This window comes from Mercurialis annua, linkage group LG2 (genome assembly GCF_937616625.2).
Source record: "Mercurialis annua linkage group LG2, ddMerAnnu1.2, whole genome shotgun sequence".
Lineage (NCBI taxonomy): Eukaryota > Viridiplantae > Streptophyta > Magnoliopsida > Malpighiales > Euphorbiaceae > Mercurialis > Mercurialis annua.
Genome location: NC_065571.1, coordinates 1,948,305 through 1,970,486, shown reverse-complemented (window position 1 = coordinate 1,970,486; position 22,182 = coordinate 1,948,305). Strand labels below are relative to the sequence as shown.

Sequence of the window (22,182 nt, the reverse complement as noted above, 5' to 3'; positions counted from 1 at the left end):
TATTGATATAAAAGAAATGCAATATGCTTCTGATGTTGATCAGCAAAAATATATAAAATTAGTAACCCTTTAGTGAACTGTTAAAAACTATTTGGTAAAAAATAATAGATATAATTAAAATAAAGAGATGCTTTTCCATGACCATGTTCTATTCGACCAGAGATATTTTATTTTACTAACTGTTCACTAACAGTTTACTATCCGGTTATTAAAAAATAAGTTACTTTGCTAACTATTTACAAATGTTTTACTATCAATTTATTTAAAGATAAGTCCCTTCACCAATGGTTTATTATCATTTACTGTTAATTTATTATCAGTATAGACAAATTAACAGTCACAGAACAACCAGAACAATGAACAAGTTAGTTATTATTTAACTCGGGATCAGATTTTGCTTTGCGCTATTACTCGAACTCGAGATCCAACACATTTCACTTTATATTTAAACAGTTTTAAACTTATGATTTATATCGATTTTACTAAATATAAATTTACCAACGGTTTACTATCAATTTACTATAAAAAAATAATTTACGTTTTTTTTTTAAAATTATAGAATATTAAACTTATGGTTTATATCGGTTTACTAAATATAAATTTATCAATGGCTTACTATCATTTTACTTAAAAAAACATTTTACTATTGTTTATTTTTTAAAAATTATAAAATATTAAACTTATGGTTTATATCGGTTTACTAAATATAAAATTATTAGTTTCCATTAGTTTCTATTGGATAACCTGTTAATAAACACTTAAAATTCTATTAACAAATAGTAAAAATATTAAACTTGGGATATCTATTAATTTCCATTGGATAACCTGTTAGTAAACACTTAAAATTCTATTAACAAATAGTAATAATATTCTTACACATTTTGATTTATGATTTTAGTTTTTATAAATTCAGTAGTTGTTTAGTAAACTGTTAGTGAACTTGTAGTAAACTACAAGTATTTTTCTTTATAAAATATTATTGGTAACTATTTGGTAACCTGATAGTAAACTTTTAATAAACATTTATATAATATACTAACAACAGTAATATCTATTTACTTTAATTTGTTAAATTTACCAACATTTTACTATCAGTTTACTTAAAAAACAATTTACTATTGTTTATTTTTTTAAGATTATAAAATATTAAACTTGTGGTTTATATCGGTTTACTAAATATAAGTTTACCAACAGTTGACTATCGGCTTAGTAACGTTTTACTAAATATAAATTACCAATGTTTTACTACCAGTTTACTTAAAAAACAATTTAATATTATTAATTTTTTTTTTAAATTATAAAACATTAAATTCATGGTTTATATCAGTTTACTAAATATAAATTTAACAATGGTTTAAAGGGTCAAGTATGTGTTGCACTTGTGAAATTGAATAGAACTGTTTCCCAAACATGGATGACTAATGCTTTGTAGTACCAAATAAATGAAGATACGTTTTAAATTTCTCCACTAACGGTTTACTAAACATCTGTTCACTATAAGTTCATTAACAATCTATTACCAGTTTATTTAAAAATTAAATTACTATTTTTTATTTTACTAAAATTAAAATGAATTATTACTTAATTTACTAAAGTTATTGGTGTTACATTAGTAAACAATTGGATAACCAATAACAAAACCATTATAAATACAAAAGTGAAAAAAAAGTACATAAAAAATTAAGATTATTATAAAAAAATTATTATAAAATTTACCAATGATTAACTCAAGATTTACGGACAGTATTATTAAAACTAAATTTATTGGTATTGCTATTATCAAATAATTGGTAAACCAACGGTTTACTTAAGGTTTGCTAAAATTTACAATCCTCTAGCCATTAGTAAAATTTATGATGTTACTCTTCATCATCTTTCTTATCAGCAACATCTCCATCCTACCAAAAAAATAAACAAAAACTCGAAACTGAGATTAAAAAAAAAAGTTACCAACATAAGCACTTTGCGAGTGGTCGATATATAAAATTATTCAAAAGCCAAACTACCACATCATCTTGTGTTCGAAATGATTTAACAAACTTGTTTCTAAGTGAAGATTATTTATTTTTGAATGCCCATTAGACATATCTTGAATTATGCAAAAAAGAACACTGACCACAAATTTGGGTGCCACATAGAAGCAACATGAAGCATTTCCCAGGTTTGGTTCATAATTATTAGTAGCATTATGCAGAATAAGTAGTTTTCTTTTTCAGATGCGGACACAAATCAAGATGCATATGCCAAAATTACAATTAGCATGCAAGGGATAAATAAAGAGGTGACATGTCAAAAATGTGATAAGAACCGGAGATAATGAGCAGGAAATCATCGAACTCAATCTTATAAGTAATTCAACTTGAGATAAGACGTTGCAATTGTTAACTGTGATGCTCATATCATCAAAATTATCGAAATAGGATATTTTGTAAATAAACCTCATTAATTTCATACTACTATCGGTTTACTTAAAGTTCTAGTCAATATATATAATTAAACGACGTAATTAAAATCTAGAACCACTATTTCTGTTGAGGTATTTCATCAAACACCTAACGAGCATTACTAAAAAAAATTGTCTCCACAATAAAGAATTTGAAACCAAACAAACATAGAAACATAAATTAATTTGAAATTAAGATTTAAATTCACAAGCAAAAATACAAAACTGAATAAAAGAACAATTATACTTATTTTATCTCTAAATTCTAGAATTGATAGAAATTTTACCGGCTCATCTCAAGCAAATAAGCATAATTGTTCAACATACATAACAATCAAATATGATTCAAGACTTTTCATCTGCTGAGTTATGTAAAGCAATGCAAAATAAAGAAGCATGAAGAACCACACATTACCTTAAAAAATTGAATCCCATATCATTCTGATTAATGCTTGCAAAAACCAGAACCGAAACCCGAACATGAACAAGAAAAACGAACTTGTTGTGCTTCGAGTAGCTGGATTGAGGTTTGTTTACTGACTACTGCTATACCCGATTGTTTGTGGACTCGGTGAACCATCCCTCTGTATGTATCAAAAATTAATTCAAAATTGACAATTTGAGAACGGAAAAGAAAAGAAGAATGGGGAAATGAAGTAAAAGTCAACGGCTTTGAATATGGGAAAGAAGCGTAGAATGTTGTTGGAAGATAGAAAGTCTCCGCAAAGCCATAGGCGTTGATTTGCTTAATTGGTTGCCATGTAGGGTTTGTAGCTTGATTGATGGTCGAATGAGATTCATCGCCGTTTGCTTGTGAATTGCAGGGTGGTAGTTGTTGTAGTTCGTCGGCGGCGTCGCTTTCCAATGAGTCGCCGAACACATGTTTCAGTAGCCTTTCATGATAATCGTAAAAAAGAAAAACAAAAATAAGAAATCGTAAAAAAAGAAGATGATAATCGTAATAAAGATGGAAGCTGAGCCGCGTGGTGCTTATGATAATATTTAGACCTTTTGACGTGCTGAGCCTAATTTCCACTTCTATTTATTGATTTTTTATTATTTTGAGTAAATAAATGCTTCTTTTCTCCTCCTCCATTCCATTAAAATAAACAAAATTCTGTCTGTATAAAAATTTATAATTAAATTGATTATAATTGTTTTACTATAACTTTAACAATATAAATATTCTGAATATTATTAATTATACAATTTGAAAATATCAATTACTTTTTGAAATTTAAAATAAATTTTAAAAAATTAAATTTATTATTAAATTTTTTTAGTAACGGGAATTGCTTAGTTTGAATAAATCTTTAGGTATGGACCATGCAATAAGTTAGGCGTTTGCTTTGTTAGGTCTTGTTTGCACACTTCCTTCCAAAAGCCTATCAATTTGTTCCATTGCTTCTTGTTTGTCCAACCAAAGCTCTATCTTTCTATTTTTTTAATTAATGGAGTACTCATGATTCTCGAATATTAAAGTATAAACTTGAAAATTATTTTAATATCTAATTTGATGTTCATATGCATAATTTAATTATTTAAAAAATAAATTGAATGACCTTTTAATTAGTTCAAATGGTATAAGCGCTGGCAGCAAACTGCTAGGTCGTGGGTTCGATTCCTCCCACAAGCGCTCCTCCCTCCCCAATTATCAAAAAAAAAAACTAATAGTTATTTTGTATTAATTAAATGTTAGCATATCTCTACAAGCATGAAAATTGACCCAAAGGGCAAATAACTAAAAAAGTTGAAAAATAATTGATAGGGATAGAAGTTGTCGATTATCTTCTCCCATCCCCGGTCCGTGCATGAAAAGAAACAAAATGAAGGTAGGTTTCATCTTTAAAATTCTGGCCGTGATTAATTACTCCATACTTATTTAGTCATTTTTATCGATTAAAAATAATATTTTTATTTTTAGATAAATTAAAAATAAAATTATATAAAATGAATAAGTTCATGGACCGAAACAATCCAAGTTATTCTCAATTGATCTAAAAATAGAAAATATTATTTAATCAACTTTTTTTTGACGAAATATCGAATATTGTTCTTAATTGGTTAGAATCGCTAAATAGGAGTAAATTGATCATGATTTATAAGTTTAGAATCAACAATGACTCTTTATTTTAAAAGAAAGAGAGAAAAAATCATGCTAGTAGTTCTCACTCACTAGTCAATATCAAGAGTTGGCAGCCAAGTTGATGAATTTTCTTTTGCTGCCAAATTAATAATGATCAAATTGTCAAGCATTTTAATAGGCTAAAGTGTTACTTTTTATTTTCTACTGAAATTTCGAAGTCTATATAGTATATACAGTCTTAGGCAATTTTTCATTATCTTAAAATTAGGCAAATTCCTCTTCATCTAAAGTCTAAATTGTTGATTTTTTTTTCAATGCATAAAATGAAAATGTTTATTTTTTTTCCTTTTTAACAAGAATTGATTCCTGCTTTTATTTAATGTAGGGGTATTTATCTAGTAGCCGGACAATATTATGGTAGCAGGAGTTAAAATGACAATGTCACAAATAGGAATGAGCATTAATTTTGATCAAAACCAAATCCAATTTTTTTTTCGTAAAAATAAACAATTAAACAAACTAAGAAATTTTAAACTAAATTGAACTAGTTTATCTGGTCAATTCTTCAAATTTGGTTCACTTAATTTGATTTGGATTCCGTTAAACCTCGTTTAATTTTTTTGTCTAAATTTGAATCGAACGGACCTGAAAATAACTTTTAACACTATTAAATTAAATCAAACCAAATTAAATTTTTCAGTTCGGTTTCATTATTTATTTTAGGTTTCGCACACCCCCAATCACGGACAAGTAGGGAACCCTTTCCATAAGGATCTTATAGCTCATTCACTTACTCTTTACAAGTCTTAGTTGGAAGGAAGAAAGGGGAAAAGCATGAGTCACCTCACAAGTTGTGCATGAAAATGCCGTTTACATCATTTAATTTAGAGAAGTTCATTTTACCCCTCTAATCTGAAAAAAAATGATACCATAGATATTCAAATTGGTAAAATTGGACAAATAAACTCAACACTTCAACAAAATTGGGTCATTTTACCCTAAACTTTCCAATAATGCATATTTGAAAAGTTTTGAGCTTATTGTCCAGTCCATTCACTTACTCATACCAATTGGCCCAGTCCATTCACTCCATCACCAACCAAAAACACCTCATTCACTGTTATTCCCATGTGAAGTTATGTCAATTTGGATAATGCTCTGCAATAATTTCACCAACTCACTACCCATCTGGCTAGGTAGCACGGACACGGATACAGAGACACGAACACGGTAATACAGTGTCATTTTAAAGTTTTCTATGTAAAAAATGAAATTTCATGTCCGAAACGTCAAGTGTCCAAAACGTTTTAGAAACAGGATACGTTAATTGAATGAAGTGTTCGTACTACCTGATACCTGCATAATCTATTTTTATTAATAATTGGAAAAAGAGAACGCTCAATGACTAATTATTTAACATCCAAATCAATTTAAAGAAATAAAAAAAAGTTTCTGAGATTATAAATCAAAGTAAAATTCACTTTTAATTTTTTTTATCGATTAAAAACAATGCTCTCATTTTTAGTATCAATTGAAGATAAAATAAATAAATTTAGAGAACCATAATGGACAAATTTATTTTTAATGGACACACAAATAAATAATGTTCATAGTTGATCAAAACAATTCAAAGTGAAATATTTGATTTAAAGTCGAAATTTCATAGATCGGATTCGCATGAAATAAGTTATTCTATAAGGAATAGAATAGTTATTCTTTAGTTTTTAAGAGCAGTATTTATTCAAAAAATTATAAAATATCAATTTCATGGAAAATTTATTTCATGAATCAAAGCAAAGAATCTTCATTTTGTACGAAATAGTTGTTCTATTTTCGTGAACCAAACATGACCTTTAAAAAAGTGAAAGTGGTGTTACAAATTGCAAAAATAATCTGATCCTGCAAATGTGCAGATGAATAAAACATGTACGGACACTAAATAATGCAGAATAAGAACACTACTTTTATTTATTCACCATTGAACTGGTACTATTTGGTGCACCAGCTTAGATCATGGACAAACCACTACTTTGACATTGACAAGCTTCAGAGTTTAGAATCCATGCAGACCAATACAGCCAAATTTTCATCACCACCAGTACCATTCTTCTGTACATCACATGTTATGTTGCTCTCAATTATCTGAAGATCTAATGATGATACGGGAAAATTTTAAGCTTTTCGAAACGCCAAATTCTCAAAACAGAAAATCTTGATTGAATGAAGGCCCCGTATTACTTATATAATAACCAAACAAATTCAAATGTTTAGCCATTTTTTTTATTATATCCAGATATTTTAATTGTCCTAGTTAAAATAATAATTGAAATTCACATTACATGTTTGGATTTGTTTGATCATTAATCCTTATCTATAATTCTCAATCCCCTCCAACCCGAAAATATCTGAAACCAAAAACACCGAAACAAAAAATTCGAAAACAACAATTTTACAGTAAGTGACTAGAACTATAAACTTTCCTAGTTTCAAATGCATTTTCGGAAACAGAAACAAAACGTCAAAACATAAGACACGAGAAGTTTCCGGGCATTATAGACTTCATTGGATGGAAACAAGACTACTAGAATAGCACCAAATCATCTCCAAATCAAATCAATTATAATACACATTTTCCCTTAGAGCCTGCAAGATTTTCATTTATATAATACACATTTTTTCTTTTCTAATCTCATCATCTCCAAATCAAATCAAAAAGCAAAAGAATTAAAAGAGAGAAAACTCAAGAACACTACCTTACTTTTTCGATTTGATTCTAGTCTAGAGACACCAGCAAATACACACTAACAAGTCAAAATTCCCCTAATCAAAACCATAGAACATCATCATCAATAACCAGTAAAACTTCCTATTCCATTACATCAAACACCTACTTCCTAACTATGCTAGCAAAAAATATAAAAAATAAAATTAAAAAAAGGGACACAATTTAAAACAAACCCTCTTTATATAAAAAAAGACTAATCCCCTACCCTTTCTCCATCGGTCTCGCAACCGTAATTCCCATCGTCTGCTTCTCCTTCCTCATTTCCAAAACTTTCCGATGAGAATTTGAATGCAATACATTGGAGAATGTCGGACTACTAGCCGGCCGATACTCCGGCACCAACCTTCCCGACTTAAACCTCACACCACACGCATTACATAGCGTTTTAGGCCCGAGCGGCCCTGCGCGCCATTGCGGGGTTTTCTCAGCACCGCAATGCTGACATTTTCTTCCGAGAGTCGTACTTCTTGCAATTTTCGCTCTCTTCAAATTCTCCTCGCTCCACCAACACAGATGAACTCCAAGGTCATCGCGGCGTCTTCTCTGGTAGTTACTCCTCTTTTTAACCGGCACGTGGAGGCTCCGGCAATAACTCATGATAAGACCGTCGTTCGTCCCGCTATGTCCACTGCCGCCGCTGTTGCTGCTAGTGGTGCTGTTTTCAAGCACGGAAACCGGACTGTGAGACTTCGGTAAGCTTCCGGGGTTTTCCGAGAGAATGTCGACGAATGTTTCTACTGACGGAAATATATCTTTGTTTGATAACCATTCAAGCTCTTCTTCTTCAAATTCCTGCAAATAAAATAAAAAATTTCATTAAAACCCTTGAAACGAGTTGACTCATTAACAAAACGAGTTGTTTATTTTTTTAATTTAGGGCGCCCTAATTTTTCGTAACAGGTGGGCCACACCACGTGATATTTGCGTTACCCCTTATATAAATAAATAATGAGTACAGGATAAAAGGACAAAATTATGGAAAATTCTTAGAATCTTTGGGATAAGATTGTCTTTTTGCTAGTTAGGAGTGTCCGTATCAATTTAATATATTATTTAATTTTAATTAAATGAAATAAAAATATTTGGTCGACATTTATTGGGTACAACTCAATTCTCGTGAGCCACAGCTCACATCAATTACGACCCCTCAACAATTTTAAGTCGAAATACCCAAAATACCCTCACATAAAAATTCACTTAGCACTACCACGTGTGTAATTTTAATTGTTTCATAAGGTCAGAATTGTCCTAGTAAACCAATAATGAAAAAGGCCAAAAATTTGCTTTAAAAAAATTAAAAAATGCAATATACCATTCAATGCCGTCTACTTTGACTCGGCCTAGTCAGTTTTAACAAACTCGGAGAAAAACCCGAGTAAACTCGGTCACAACCCTTAAAACCACCCGAGTCAGACCGAGTCAAACCTCCCAACCACCGGAAACCCAAAACCCACCGGAAAAAATGTCATATTTCGAAGGAATAACTTACAGGTAAAGGATGGGTAGAATCGTCAAGTGGGTTGAAAACGCCGAAGACATTATTAGGGTTAATAGAAGTAACGGATTTTCTGGGTTTGTGTTCTTCGTCATCGTCTTCTTCGCCTATATCGGAAGCAAAGTCGAGTAAATCGTCCATAAAACAAGCGGCTTGGTCCAGAGACTCCATTAACGGCGACGGCGAAGATTGTAGTTTGTGTTTTAGAGAGAGAAACAGAGATGAGTGGTTCTTATTGTTGGATTTTAGAGAGAGAAGAGAGGGATTTTTTTTTCTTTTAGAGAGAGAAAGAGTTTGATTTTTGTATTTTGGGTAATATTATTCACACGATGGTGTCGAGGGTATTCTTTTTGGGTGGGAACGAGGGGATAGCAAATTTTTGGAGACTTTTTTTCCTTTTAAATAATTTTAAGTTTTTTTCTTTTTATTTGTAACGTTTAGTGGGTAAGTATCCCATGCATTATTAACCTTTTTTTTCTCTCATGTGATCATAACCTCGTAATCTTATTTTCTTTGCAATTTTGTCCTTGTAATGAAAAACCTACCATAATAAGCTATAACTTAAATAATATAAGCACTGAGCAGCATTCTATTAAATTATGAATTTATTTTCTTTCACACGTACTTTTTTTAATTATAAAAAAATGCAAAACCTAACACTTTTCTGTGTGTAACTTTGTTTTTTCAACAAAATTATGCATTCAATTATCAAGTGTCCTATGCATGTGCAATTAGATGTTGAAATACTATTTTTTTTATAATTTAGGGAGGGGGAAGCGTTTGTGGGAGAAATCGAACCCACGATCTAGCAGTTTACTATAGTTTGTTATAGTAAAAATAAAAAAATTTGATCGTACTATTTTAGAAATTAAATAATTTAACTTATTTTTTAAATGTATTAGACGATGTACGAATGATATTGTACATATTTTTGCTCAAAAATTTCATTTATTATCAGGCCGATAAATTTTCAGATTGAATTATGACATAATTATTATTTTAGCTTATACATGTGGAGATGGATATTGTTCCTTATATATACTTTACTTGTTTGTTGTTTGTAAAAAATTTATTGATTAATTTAATGATTATTGTTATGATTTTAAGTATGAGTCTCTATTTTTAATTTGATATGAGAAAAGGTAAATTTTAAGGATTATTGAGTAATTAATTGCTAGGGTTCAAGATTAATATGCTATTTCAAGGGTTTTTTCTTAATGAGTAAGATTTTGTAGATGCTATAAATTGATAAATACTACTATACCAACAAATATTTCTAGAAGATATTTTTCAAAAAAAACGCTTCTCCTTGTTTTTGTAGTCATAGGGTAAAAAATTTGAATAAATTACAATAGAAGTAACATAAGAAAAAATACAAGGTGAAGAATAATTCAATTATTTTTGAAACCCCCACAATTAATAAGTTAATAGATATGCATGATCTTTCCCCATAGATTGAAAATGACAACATTTTATTACCATTTATTATTAAACACCAACCTACTATTGCCCCAAATTTAGTTGGAAAGTAGTGGTGATTGATTATACCATAAACGTAATTACACCATTTAAACAAGGGTAACATGGGAATTAAACGAAAATATTTAATTTTCACACATTTTAGTAGGAAGGGGCGGACCGATTACGCTATGAGTTCGTTCCTCCCAATAAGCTCCAACTCCCACGTCACCCAACCAATAAGATTTTGCCACGTAGGAATTAAATTAGTGAATAAATAAAATCTTTGACCTCGCCGACACCGCACGTGGCGGCGGTGATCATGTGATAGCTTAGCACCACCACCAACTACCGGCTTTGAAATCTTTGTAATTAAGTAAAAAGAAAAATTAAGTAATGATCTAATTAAAGAATAATCATAAATATCAAGTTTGTCGTGATTGGGCCTTAGGGTGGGCCCATTTGCATGTGCAGTTTGAGTGTGGGGTCCAGTGGCAGCACGTTAGTGAGTGGGTGAGGTGTATTATAGTTTAGTATTGAGGGAAGTGTGTGTCCATATTCTTTTTTTGAACGTGAGAGTCACGTGCTTAGAATTATTGCTATGTAGTATATGATAAAATTAATATTATTTGCTACTATATGGTAGACCATATACTAAATAAGATACAATGAATTTTGATGATCATTTCATGGGATGTCCACCTTTTTACGTAAAACAGAAATTGAAAAGTACACCATATCTATCATTTTTATTGTCTTAGAAATTTTCTTTAAATCAGTTAAAATTATATATATTGTTTTTAATGTAATAAATTTAAATATACTATATTTAATTAGTATTTAATTAACATCTACTGTCGTTTTTATCCTTTTTAGTGTAAATTTTAAACACTTTAAATGATTTTCTTGTAAAAATTAGAAAGAATATAACCAAATTGTTCTTTTACCTACATATAATTCTTTTGGTATCTAAAACAAGATTTTATTATTTAATATATTGTATGCTTGACATATATAAGAGTGGTCGATCATCAATCATACGTTTTTTTTACTATTCACAATGAATTAAATCATCAATTTTAGCATATTTTTACAGTGTCGGTCATCCATCATTTAAAAAAATAATATTTTTGACTTTTTTTTATTTATGTTAAAATTTTCAAAATTGTCAAATTCAACGTATTTTTTAATTTTCAGTTTATCCGTTCGTTCAAATTAGAATAAAAAAAAACTCAAATTTGCCCTTCATTTTTTTTTTTTTGAGGGACCCTTCATATCTTTTCAATTTGCCTTTTTATCAACAAAAATAATCACACCTTGTGGTTTAATGGGCCAAATATCCTAAGCCTCAGCAAGGATTCGTATGCTTTGGACTGGCCTTATGGGCTAAGGCTCTCGAAGCCACCTCCATAAGAGCAAAACGAAACGACATCGTATACAGTTATCCGCTTCACTTTATCTCAATAACACATGGCAGCCAGCAACTCCTCCGTTGAAAATGCTCCGTAAGCTCACAGCTTTCAGACAGTAGCTATTCAATTTCACTTCACTTGATAAAACTATAAATTTTCCCCAATTTAAATCCCAAGATCAAAATCCACCTGAAAATGAGCCGGTGAACCCAGTTTTTTGTAATAATAATAAGTATGCAGGGGCTGAGTCTTCAGAGAACACCATTAATTTCAAGAGCAAAGTATCCTCCCGTATTGGGTTTAGGAAACTCATTGCCGTGTTTTGCTTCCATTTCAAGAATACCCATATCGCCTTCTTGTAAGTTCTGTAGCAATTTGGTAGTAAAAATATATTTACTTTTTTTTTATAATCGGAGAGCGGAGCGCTTGTGGGAGGAATCCAACTACCTAACGCTGCCCTGCCCAGCGCTCGTTATAGCTCATAATAGTAAAAAATCTTTTTATTTTTTTATATTTGGGTATTGTCTAGCGCTTATAAGCTATAACTCATTGGTGATAGTAAAAATATTTGGTGACTATATTCTTATCAGCTATGGCAATGATTGAATGTGTTATTTCTAGTCTTTAAATAAGGTGATAACATGTTTTAATTGTGTTTTTTCAGTGAGATATAGAGAGAGGTTGAATTATGATTTTGGTACACTTAGACCGCATGCATCTAATGTTAGTATCGGATCGGGGGGATACGAAGGTGGAGAGGAGCATGGCGATCGGAAAAGTTCTGTCGATAGTCCGTCGAGTGACAACTCATCAGAAATGTGAGTTATTATTGGAAAATGATCATCTTTGATATATAATTGTACATAAAACCATGTTTAAATGGAAGAAAAATGCATAAGTACATAATTTAATCTGTAAAATTGACTATTGAGAAAGTGAAGCTGGCCATCCTTTTGCATGATATATTACTTTTCGGATTATCTAATAGTATTAGTTTTTTCGTGTATAACAAACTGCATGTGAACTTGTTTTACGGTCCAATAATGCTTAAACAATCTCTGTTTAAGATTCTTCAGATTGTTTGATTATTCTGTTTAAGCTTTAGATTTTGATTGTTTGGTTTGGCCATCTTTATTGGCCTGTCTCATTTATATTTGGTTTCATGATTTTCAGTGTGAAACCTCCAAGCAAAATTCCTTATCCTCTGTCTATAGCTATTGTGTTGTTGGGATGTGCTCTAGTCTTCTCGGCGATTGCCTTTGTTAAAGGTGGTCCTTCGTCGATCTTAGCTGCTATTTCAAAGTCAGGATTAACTGCTGCTTTCACACTAATATTTGTTTCTGAAATTGGGGACAAGGTAACCAGCTTCTATTTGGTAGATTTATGAATAACCTTTTGATTGGCATTTGTGTTTAATTTTGTTTCACAACGCACTTTAAATTCAGTTCAGATTATTATTTCTTCCATGTCTGTTTAATGGAGTTTTAAATAATGTAACTTTTAGGCCTTAGTATTGCAAAATTCTGTTTCTTGCCTCTACCTAAAAGATATTGCAAGAGAAGAAAATGAAAACTATACAAGGCTTTTAGTTTTGGCTCAACTATCTGAACTAGTTGCTCGGAGATAAAAGGACATTTATTTGGATTATTGGTGGAAGTAAATAGGTTCTATATGCAATTATTTTCATAATGAACAATGAAAAACCATAGTTGACGCATAATACGGTTAGCATCGTCTGGATTATAGTGTAGGATGGGTGCGTTTCTCTCTCTGATGTAAACATATATTTTACTTGCAAATGTATTTGATTGGCATCTGATTGGTATTTGTTAATAACACAATCACCAAAAGATAGTATCAGAGATTCAGAGCTCTTTTAATCCGCATCATTTCTAGATCCTGAAGTTAAGTTTTTCATGTACTGACCACAGACATTTTTCATTGCTGCACTTTTGGCCATGCAATATAAGAAAGGACTGGTATGTTCTCTTTTAAACTCTCTCTGTCATTCTACTTCTATCTATTTAATTTGCTGCACCATTTTCCTTTTTGATTTTACTTAAAAAGACTTGTTTTTAAGTGATTATGTTGATAGTTTAGGGGCTAATATTTTTTGGCACGTGTTAAATCTTTGTCAAGGTTCTGCTGGGATCAATGGGTGCTCTTTCACTTATGACAATCTTGTCAGTTATAATCGGACGGATCTTTCACTCAGTTCCAGCTCAGTTCCAAACAAGTAAACTCTACTTGCTAGCAAATCTCTACATGACAATGGTTGCTAGTATGATTTGTAGTAATTCAGTGAAACAACATGCTTTTTTCTTCTAGGTGGTCTGTTTATCTGACTCGCTTGAATTCACATTTTATTTTCTCTAGAGTTTTTGAATATCTTTGTCATAGTAAAAATATTCGGATACCTTGCTGAAAAGTGAAACAGCAGGTATATTTACAATCAAAGAACAAAAAGCATGGCATTTCTATTTTTTTTTTCTCCCTTTGTTTTTGATAAGGAAAAAGAATGGATTTCTTAGTCTAAGATAGAAATGACGGTCTCTGTCTAGTTTTGAATGTACTTCTACTGCCATGATTTCCCTAACTAGAATGCATGGAGACTAATAAAATGTTGTAATTATTAAGACTTACTATAGTTCTTCATACTGATTCTTTAACAACAAATGTGTGTGGTCAGCCCTGCCAATTGGAGAATATGCAGCAGTAACTCTTCTGATGTTTTTTGGGCTTAAATCAATTAAAGATGCATGGGATCTTCCATCAGATGAAGTAAAAAGTGGGGACAAGAGCAGTCCTGAACTTGATGAATATGCTGAAGCTGAGGAACTTGTGAAAGAAAAGGTAATCATTAGTGTATAACTCAGGAGCCGTAAAGCCGTAAAGGTAAAGGCCTTGTTTTACATGTGATAATCATGGCAGATTAAACTTTGTGCTATTATTCTTGTTTGTCTATATTGTCTAAACCTTCTTAATAACCAATGATTTCTTAATGTTTTCAGGCCTCAAAAAAGCTCACAAATCCATTTGAGATTGTATGGAAGTCATTCAGTCTTGTATTCTTTGCTGTAAGTTCAGTTTCTTGTTATTTTTTTCCTTTTGTTTTTCTATCAGTTACTAAATTCAACAGACCTACCAATTTTAATGGCTAATCAGAATCATTCCCCCACAGTGCAATTTGAACATGGAATAACTAATACTAATCTGTTTTACATGTTATATTCATGTTCTAATTTGACATTTTTTTGTAATCGCTTACAGGAATGGGGAGACCGCTCAATGCTCGCAACAATTGCTCTTGGTGCCGCACAGGTTAGGCTTCATAATATTGTTACTTCAATCATATCTAGTATAGTAATTTGAGTGGTACAAAAGTTAGCAAACTACAATATCCTTTCCTTACATTTTCTACAGTCTCCATGGGGCGTGGCAACTGGAGCCATAGCTGGCCACCTAATGGCGACAATTATTGCAATTCTAGGAGGAGCTTTTCTTGCCAACTACATTTCTGAAAAACTGGTAAGCACCATTTCATTTTATTTTAGTAATTTCTCAAAGCTTATGTTCCGTCTTCGACACAAATCACGCTATCTTTGAATCAGGTTGGCTACTTGGGTGGAGTGCTGTTTCTTGTGTTTGCTGTTGCCACATTTTTTGGAGTTTTCTGATCCATCCATGGGAAGTTTAGAGAGGCAGTTTTGGTCTGGCTGAGATTACGCCATGGGATTGTCCAACAGAAGCATCCCATACAAAAGGTTAAGAAAACAAATCATTTTTAACTTAGGATTGTTGGAAATTATGTTGTACTATAAGCAATGTGAAATATTATTCATTAGAGAACTTTAGATATCAAGAGAATTGTGTTGTATGTGATAAAATTTTCAGGCCGAGTAGAAACCAGTTTCGAGAATAAGGCGCTGCTGTTGTCAATATTTTTCTACTTGTAAAATGTAAAAAATTGGGAAATATGTTGATCTTTATATTTTTAGCAAACATTGAATAAGAAATGCTTCATTTAAGACGGCTTTTCATGCCAATCCACAATTTTGCTGAAGAATGATTTCTCATTTTCCATTTCAACTTTAAGTATGTAATTGATGATTAATCACTGAATATCATCTATTGAGTTGAGTTGATCCGTGTCTGTCCTGAAAGAGTAGAGCGACGTCAGAAGAATACCAGGAGATCCGACACCGGAATGGAATATGAGACTTTACACTCATTAAAAAGAAGTTAATTGAACATTGCAAGTTTTAAGTTTTTAGGAGTCCGGATTGTATTATCACGAGATGATTTTATATTCCTTAATCTCTTGAGCCGTAGCCTTAATTGTGCGTAAGCTCTTGAGTTTTAGGTTCTTTTTAGCCACTGCTTGTGGTTTTAATATACTTTACATTCATCAAAAAAAAAAAAGTTTTAAGTTTTGCCAAATCAATCAATGTTTATAATTTTTGCAATCTGATGCATAAAACAAGTCAATGGTGAAATTATGCTGATGTGACACACCGTATACTTCTAAGACGACGATTTTTTGCTACATAATATTACCGCTGATTGATTTTATACATTAAATTACAGAGGTAGCGATTAATTTGTCAAAATTTAAAAGTCGCGATTAAAACGCTAAATGTTGAGCATTTTGCAATTAACACTAAAAAGTAGGGGTGAGCACGGTTCGGGGGAGTCCGGGGATTGACAAATCTCCGGAACCAAACCAAAAGTCGGGGATATCAAAAATTGGATATCCGGATCCGTACCAATAATCGGTTCGGTTCGGAGATTTTATTTTTCGGTACGGTTCGGTACGGGGATTCGGTCCTAATGGTTCGGTACGGTTCGGTACGGATATCACTAAAAACACGGATATTATTTTATTTAAAATGTGATCTCTACTATATTATAATATATTATTTTGACTTTTAAAATTAATTAGCTACTCATTCATTCATTTTTTTTTATATTTTCAACTATCACAAGTAAATAATCATCAATAAAATAAAAAGGCACAATATGTATATTATCGTTCGATTTAATATTAATTTTTTGATTATTTGATAAGGGTACTTTTAAATATTCTCAAGTCTAAAATTATATCGTTTTTGTTAAAACTATGTAATTTGGTAAATGATAGAAAATAATGAATATGTGTTGTTCATATTAATTTGTAAAAAATATTTTTAATAATTATTAAATATTTGATAAATTCATATAAATTTCATTGAAATATATAAGTATTGTGTTTTTATATAAATTAATAATTTTTTTTATATATATAGACTAATATTTTTAATATATATTATTTAATTTTATAAAACAATTTTAATTTTTAGTAATTCAAAGTTAATACAAATATAATAATCAAATGAAAATTAGAATAATATATATATATATATATATATAATTTCGGTTCTTTGGGTATAAGTTCGGTACTTCGGTTCGGTACGGTTCGGTATGATATTAAAAATCCTTCTAAAATAATATTCATCTCTAACAAAGTTTCTTGAATTCTTGAGTAATTGAAAGCTAAAATTCAACTGCAGAAACAGAACAATCTATCTACTTTGAGTGGTCCAAATATTGCCACATCAATAATCCTCAAGTCCCTATTTAAAAAAGAAAATTGCAGGGGAGCAAGAGAAGCCTCAGAACTCAGTTAAAATGTCAAGAGAATTGAGATTACTCCATAGCCACCATTACTATATATCAAGAAAATCATTACCAGTCCCTTCAGTAAGAAGGCCATCACTAAAACTGAAAATACTGCCAGTTCTGAGACTAAATATAGCCGCTCGTGCAAAACCACCATCACTAACAGTAACGGCAGCTGCAGCCGGAGGAAGAGGAGGCGGAGTGTCGCGACCGCCGCTTGATTTAACTGAAGATAATGTCAGACAAGTCTTAGCTGATGCCAGAACCGAGGCAAGATTCTGTTTTCCATTGATTACGAGTTCTTGTTTAGAATTCTGATAATGGTGAGTGTTTTTTGCAGTTCGGACAGCTTTTTGATACTTCAATTAACATAACAGGTGACTTTTAAGGTACATTAAGGAGTTTGATTCATGTAATGATGTAATGTTATTGAACTGTGGTAATGGAGTTGAGTGTATTAGGACAAGCTGAACTTGCTGAACTCGATGGACCGTTCGTGAAGATCAGTCTTAAAGGTCGGTTTTGGCATGAACGTTCTCTTGTTCTTGCCAGACTTGGAAATTATTTGAAGCAAAGAATTCCTGTAAGCTTACTGTTTTTACTCTGATCGGAGTAAATTTCATTTACGGTCCCTCAACTTTCATCTCTGTTTCACTATAGCTGCGAATTAAAATTTAGAAACTATAGCAGAATAAAGAGGTTATAATTGAGGAAATATGCTTGGTAGCACGGATACAGGAACATGAGATATTTAAACACAGATACGATGAAACATTGTTATTTTAGAAGTTTCCTATCAGAAACACCAAATTTCCAATAGAAAGTATCCGTGCTACTTAGGTAATAGGAAACTAAAAATACACCAATTGTTTATTCGATTCAATTCTTTATTCCCTGTCAGGAAATTGTGGAGGTAGAGATAGAAGATGAGAAACAACTGGATGACAGTCCTGAAAACTTTTGAAGCAATGGGTTCCATTGCTACCCTTCAGTGCCAATTTGCTTCAGTTTTTGTTAAATATGGACATTGTAATGAATTTTTTTAGAATATCTGAAATATCAAATACTATTAATAATTTCAATGATATTCGTTCATCTATAAAGGCGGCAACACAACGGCAAAACTGAAACTTCCATTGAATTAATGCAAGAATGCTTGTTCATCAATAACATATCTATTGCGACTAAACATTTGGTCAGCTCTGTGATTTCACTTTACAACAATTTCAAGTCTCATCTCTGACTGAGCTATGATTTATCTATTGCTAAAATTATATCAGATTGAATTAATTTCTTACAAAATTCTTGAACAACAAAGAGCTGGACTCTACCTTTCTGCTCTTGCTCTCTGCTTTTAGCAGTTCACTCAACTATACATTGCCGCGACCGAAGTACACTCCTAGACAGCATTTCAACAATTCGTTTTTCAAGCCTTGCTGCTCCTGGACCAGGTCTTAGAACATCAGCATCACCCCAAACTGAACATGTCGAGTTCCCAGGTTCACCCAAGCACCACCCACCTGGCACGACTTGTTCAGGACTCCGTCCCAAAAGTTCCTGGTCAATGCGATCAAGCACTGGATCATTGAGTCTAAACTGCGTGGCAAAGGCAGCTCCACTCATAATCATAGCATCAAATTCGCTAGAATTGAGCATGCGAGGCTCTTGCTTAGAGGGTTTCTCGAAAGCTGCATATTGTAAGTTATGGTTTACAACAGTCCTGTTAAACTGACGGGAATTACATATAATGGAAGGGAAGTAGTTGGTGAGAGCTGAAGGTGTATTTGAAAAATACATCATTAGAATCCTTGGAAAATTGTCTGTGCCCAGGATGCAGTGATCTATTAAATTACGACTTAAAATGGAAAAAGAAGAACCTGCATTGAAAAGATCACTCTCATTTTAGCTTGTCAATTTATCGGATCTCATGTTAGCTTGTCAATTTATCGGACTAAGTCCCACTACCAAAAAACCACAAGTGAAAAAGAACCTTCAAATTTCATATCAAGCAGGAACATATTTCACACACGAAGATTCGAAAAGTCTGTTAAACATGTAGTGAACCTAATAAGAGCAGAATAGTGAAGTTATGAACTTAGATAGGGAATAGCATTTCCCAACATGACTCATTTTAAATGGCAACCAAATCAATTCTTTAGTAGTGTCAACACAGAGAGAAATAATGTCACTGAAAAACACACGGGCCCATAAAACTGAGTACATGAACCAACTTAAAAAAGAAATCCAAGTTTTTTATCCACTTTCACTACCCTTGCCAAGATGAACTAATTGCGTTAATTTATAATTAAAAGCTCATCCGTTCTTTAAATATCCACTCAAGTATCTCCCTGCCCTAGAATATTACTGCATGGTAATCTTATCACCACAGAAGATATACTAACAAAATTGCTTCCGCTTCTTGCTTGGTCCAGTGCCCTACCTAATTCATGAAGCCTGATGCTGGATGATTGCTCAACTGTAATGATAATTTCTGGCCGATGGCCATAAATTCTACCTACAACCTTATTCCTCCATCACTCGCTAGTTGAAACTGGTACCTCGTTCAATAAATATAATCACATAACCCAACAAAGACCAGAAATGTAACTGCTTGACATTTCCTGAATCCTGAACTAATCATAAGAACTAGTATAGCATCCCTACGCAAATTGAACTAATTCTTAGTCTAACTCAAAATGCACTATATCGACTTGCGTTTCAACTAGTTCGGAAGTAATTAACTAAATGTCTACTTTAAATTGTGAAGAAAACACACCTGAAAATATTCTGAATGCATTCGGTAATTCCCGCTTTTGCGTAGCATAAAACATATCACTTCTCTCCGAAAGATAGAGCCCCGGATCAACAATTATCGGCTTTAATCTTTTAGCCCTGTAACAAAACCAATGCACACATAACATAACTCAACAAATCCTAACATAAAGCCAATCACATTATCAACACTTCAAATCCAAAAACATACTCTCTCCAGCCAATGTAACTCGTATGGTTAACAAAATTGAAGTCCCTCGGCAAATACGAGAAAATGTGAAGCAAATCTGCAAAACACCAACAATCCAAGATCATAACTTTAACATTAGATAAACCAAACCCACAAAAATTAACACTCAAAATTCAAAAATAAAAAAAAGCACACAAATTTATCATTACCATCTTGAGTAACAAGTGGGTAATCACCAGCATTCAAATTAACAAACCAATCCCAATTCTTAGACAATCTCAACAAAATTGCAGCACCGTGTAAAGTAGCTGAAATCGGAGATGACCCTCTTGGGTAAGCAAAGTCAGCTTTTCCGATCACATTAACGTTCAATGCAGCTTTAAATACGGGCACAGACTGTACGTTAATAGCCAATTTGTCACGCTCCGATTGAGGGGCAAAACGGTCCAAGTGTAAAAGATAATGATTTTTGGGATGGTAAGTAGCATGAAGGAGCCTGAGTATCCGATCCGAGTCCGATTTCGACCCGGAGATTAAGTAGGCGATTGAAGGGGGGGAGACGGGGAGATCAGACGGGAGTTTGGTGAAAGTGGGTTGGCGGGTGGGGAAAAGAAAAGGGTCGGGTCGGGTGTGGCCGGAGGAGGTGTGGAGGGAAGTGGAGGGGGAGAGTGAGAAAATGAAGAGGAGTGAGAAAAGAGAAGTGGTTAGGATGACTGCAATGGTGGTTTTCGTGTGGTCTTTAGAGGTGGTGGTTGGGGAGTTTCCGGCGGCGGCGGTGGTGGTCGGGAGCGGTGGTTGTGGGAGTTGCATTGTATGTGTTGCTTGGAAGTGGGTGATTTTGTTTTGGTGAATGTGTTTGGTGCTTGTATTTATGTTTTGTCGGTTTGGTTTAGGTGGGTTGTCTTGTCTTAGTGAGCTATTTTCTGGGTGTGTTTTGTCTTAGTGAGAGACTTTAAAACTGAGAATGTGAAATTGTAAGAATTTTATTTTTATGAAGGTCTAATTATTTAAAAAAACCCCACCTTGTAATATTTTTTTGTTTATACCATGATCTAGGAAAAAGTTCATTTGTACCTTTTTTTTTGATTTTTCATTTTCAATTCTACCTTAAAGCACTAAATTGAACTTTTTTATTTAGAAAAAAACTTAAAATAATCCTTCATTTTTTAACTTATTTGTATTTTTTCAAATAGAAAAAAGATGATATAACCCTTCTATTTAATTATTTTTAATGTTTTCATCCTTTAATTAATTAAATTGTCAAAAAATAAAATTTTGGGGTATAGTTGAAAACGAAAAATCAAAAAAAGGGTACAAATGAATTTTTTCCTAGGTCAGGGTATAAACGAAAAAATATTTCAAGGTGGGATTTTTTAAATAATTAAGCCGTTTATGAAATGTGTTTTTTGTGATTTGTTATACAAGAAAGGTATTAAGTCCAGCAAAAGTTCCCCATTTTAAAATAAAGGGAAAAGGGTCATGTAAGTCTCTAATATTTGATTTGAGGATCAAGTATTGCCCTTGACGTTCAGAAAGATTCAAATATGCCCCTAACGTCTTAAAAAGTAAACAACCAATTTTGACAACCATGCCCCCAACGTCTTATTTATGAATCAAAATCGGGGCATGTTTGTCCACTTTTTAAGACGTTAGACACATATTTGAACCTTTTAAGATGTTAGTGGTTCACATGATCCTATAGACAAACTTTAAGAGTATAATCTTTTTCTCTAAAATAAAAAATGGTGTCCCAATTCTTATTTATTTAAAATTGATAGTTTATGTTTTTAAACTTATATAGATAAGCGCTTTCGATGTTTAATAATCTTAAAATTTTATTAAATTAAAAATTATCACAAATCAAATTATTTAAAAGATATTTT

General features: G+C 32.1%; 4 protein-coding genes across 4 annotated transcripts; 2 read left to right on the top strand and 2 right to left on the bottom strand.

Moving 5' to 3' along the window:
• Nucleotides 1–7,269: 7,269 nt before the first annotated feature.
• On the bottom strand, nucleotides 7,270–9,181 carry LOC126669646 (GATA transcription factor 1). The gene is made up of 2 exons (XM_050363169.2): nucleotides 8,804–9,181; nucleotides 7,270–8,106 (listed from the first exon to the last, which is right to left on the bottom strand). The coding sequence occupies exons 1-2, from the start codon at nucleotides 8,978–8,980 to the stop codon at nucleotides 7,516–7,518; spliced, it is 768 nt and encodes a 255-aa protein (XP_050219126.1). The 5' UTR covers nucleotides 8,981–9,181; the 3' UTR covers nucleotides 7,270–7,515.
• Nucleotides 9,182–11,736: 2,555 nt separating this feature from the next.
• LOC126669897 (protein PAM71-homolog, chloroplastic) lies at nucleotides 11,737–15,707 on the top strand. The gene is made up of 10 exons (XM_050363536.2): nucleotides 11,737–12,037; nucleotides 12,344–12,497; nucleotides 12,853–13,036; nucleotides 13,611–13,658; nucleotides 13,819–13,915; nucleotides 14,369–14,532; nucleotides 14,691–14,756; nucleotides 14,950–15,000; nucleotides 15,103–15,207; nucleotides 15,291–15,707. The coding sequence occupies exons 1-10, from the start codon at nucleotides 11,914–11,916 to the stop codon at nucleotides 15,354–15,356; spliced, it is 1,059 nt and encodes a 352-aa protein (XP_050219493.1). The 5' UTR covers nucleotides 11,737–11,913; the 3' UTR covers nucleotides 15,357–15,707.
• Nucleotides 15,708–17,301: 1,594 nt separating this feature from the next.
• On the top strand, nucleotides 17,302–18,422 carry LOC126669116 (uncharacterized). Its single transcript, XM_050362459.2, has 4 exons — nucleotides 17,302–17,607; nucleotides 17,678–17,714; nucleotides 17,799–17,920; nucleotides 18,239–18,422. The coding sequence occupies exons 1-4, from the start codon at nucleotides 17,347–17,349 to the stop codon at nucleotides 18,299–18,301; spliced, it is 483 nt and encodes a 160-aa protein (XP_050218416.1). The 5' UTR covers nucleotides 17,302–17,346; the 3' UTR covers nucleotides 18,302–18,422.
• A 36-nt stretch (nucleotides 18,423–18,458) lies between these two features.
• Nucleotides 18,459–21,269, bottom strand: LOC126669115 (beta-glucuronosyltransferase GlcAT14A). The gene is made up of 4 exons (XM_050362458.2): nucleotides 20,509–21,269; nucleotides 20,321–20,396; nucleotides 20,114–20,229; nucleotides 18,459–19,214 (listed from the first exon to the last, which is right to left on the bottom strand). Exons 1-4 carry the CDS (start codon nucleotides 21,107–21,109, stop codon nucleotides 18,700–18,702), a joined length of 1,308 nt encoding a protein of 435 aa, XP_050218415.1. The 5' UTR covers nucleotides 21,110–21,269; the 3' UTR covers nucleotides 18,459–18,699.
• Between the last annotated feature and the right edge of the window lie 913 nt (nucleotides 21,270–22,182).

What these genes read in the sequence shown, in the direction of transcription:
- LOC126669646 (XM_050363169.2), bottom strand. Translation starts at nt 8,980, where the DNA reads ATGGAGTCTCTGGACCAAGCCGCTTGTTTTATGGACGATTTACTCGAC. An exon ending in ATTCTACCCATCCTTTACCT is followed by an intron (nt 8,107 to 8,803) that starts GTAAGTTATTCC and finishes TTTTATTTGCAG; the next exon opens with GAATTTGAAGAAGAAGAGCT.
- LOC126669897 (XM_050363536.2), top strand. Translation starts at nt 11,914, where the DNA reads ATGCAGGGGCTGAGTCTTCAGAGAACACCATTAATTTCAAGAGCAAAG. An exon ending in TCCAGCTCAGTTCCAAACAA is followed by an intron (nt 13,916 to 14,368) that starts GTAAACTCTACT and finishes GTGTGTGGTCAG; the next exon opens with CCCTGCCAATTGGAGAATAT. An exon ending in TCAGTCTTGTATTCTTTGCT is followed by an intron (nt 14,757 to 14,949) that starts GTAAGTTCAGTT and finishes AATCGCTTACAG; the next exon opens with GAATGGGGAGACCGCTCAAT.
- LOC126669116 (XM_050362459.2), top strand. Translation starts at nt 17,347, where the DNA reads ATGTCAAGAGAATTGAGATTACTCCATAGCCACCATTACTATATATCA. An exon ending in TAGCTGATGCCAGAACCGAG is followed by an intron (nt 17,608 to 17,677) that starts GCAAGATTCTGT and finishes TGTTTTTTGCAG; the next exon opens with TTCGGACAGCTTTTTGATAC. An exon ending in TACTTCAATTAACATAACAG is followed by an intron (nt 17,715 to 17,798) that starts GTGACTTTTAAG and finishes TGAGTGTATTAG; the next exon opens with GACAAGCTGAACTTGCTGAA.
- LOC126669115 (XM_050362458.2), bottom strand. Translation starts at nt 21,109, where the DNA reads ATGCAACTCCCACAACCACCGCTCCCGACCACCACCGCCGCCGCCGGA. An exon ending in CCCACTTGTTACTCAAGATG is followed by an intron (nt 20,397 to 20,508) that starts GTAATGATAAAT and finishes GGTGTTTTGCAG; the next exon opens with ATTTGCTTCACATTTTCTCG. An exon ending in TGCATTCAGAATATTTTCAG is followed by an intron (nt 19,215 to 20,113) that starts GTGTGTTTTCTT and finishes TTTTCAATGCAG; the next exon opens with GTTCTTCTTTTTCCATTTTA.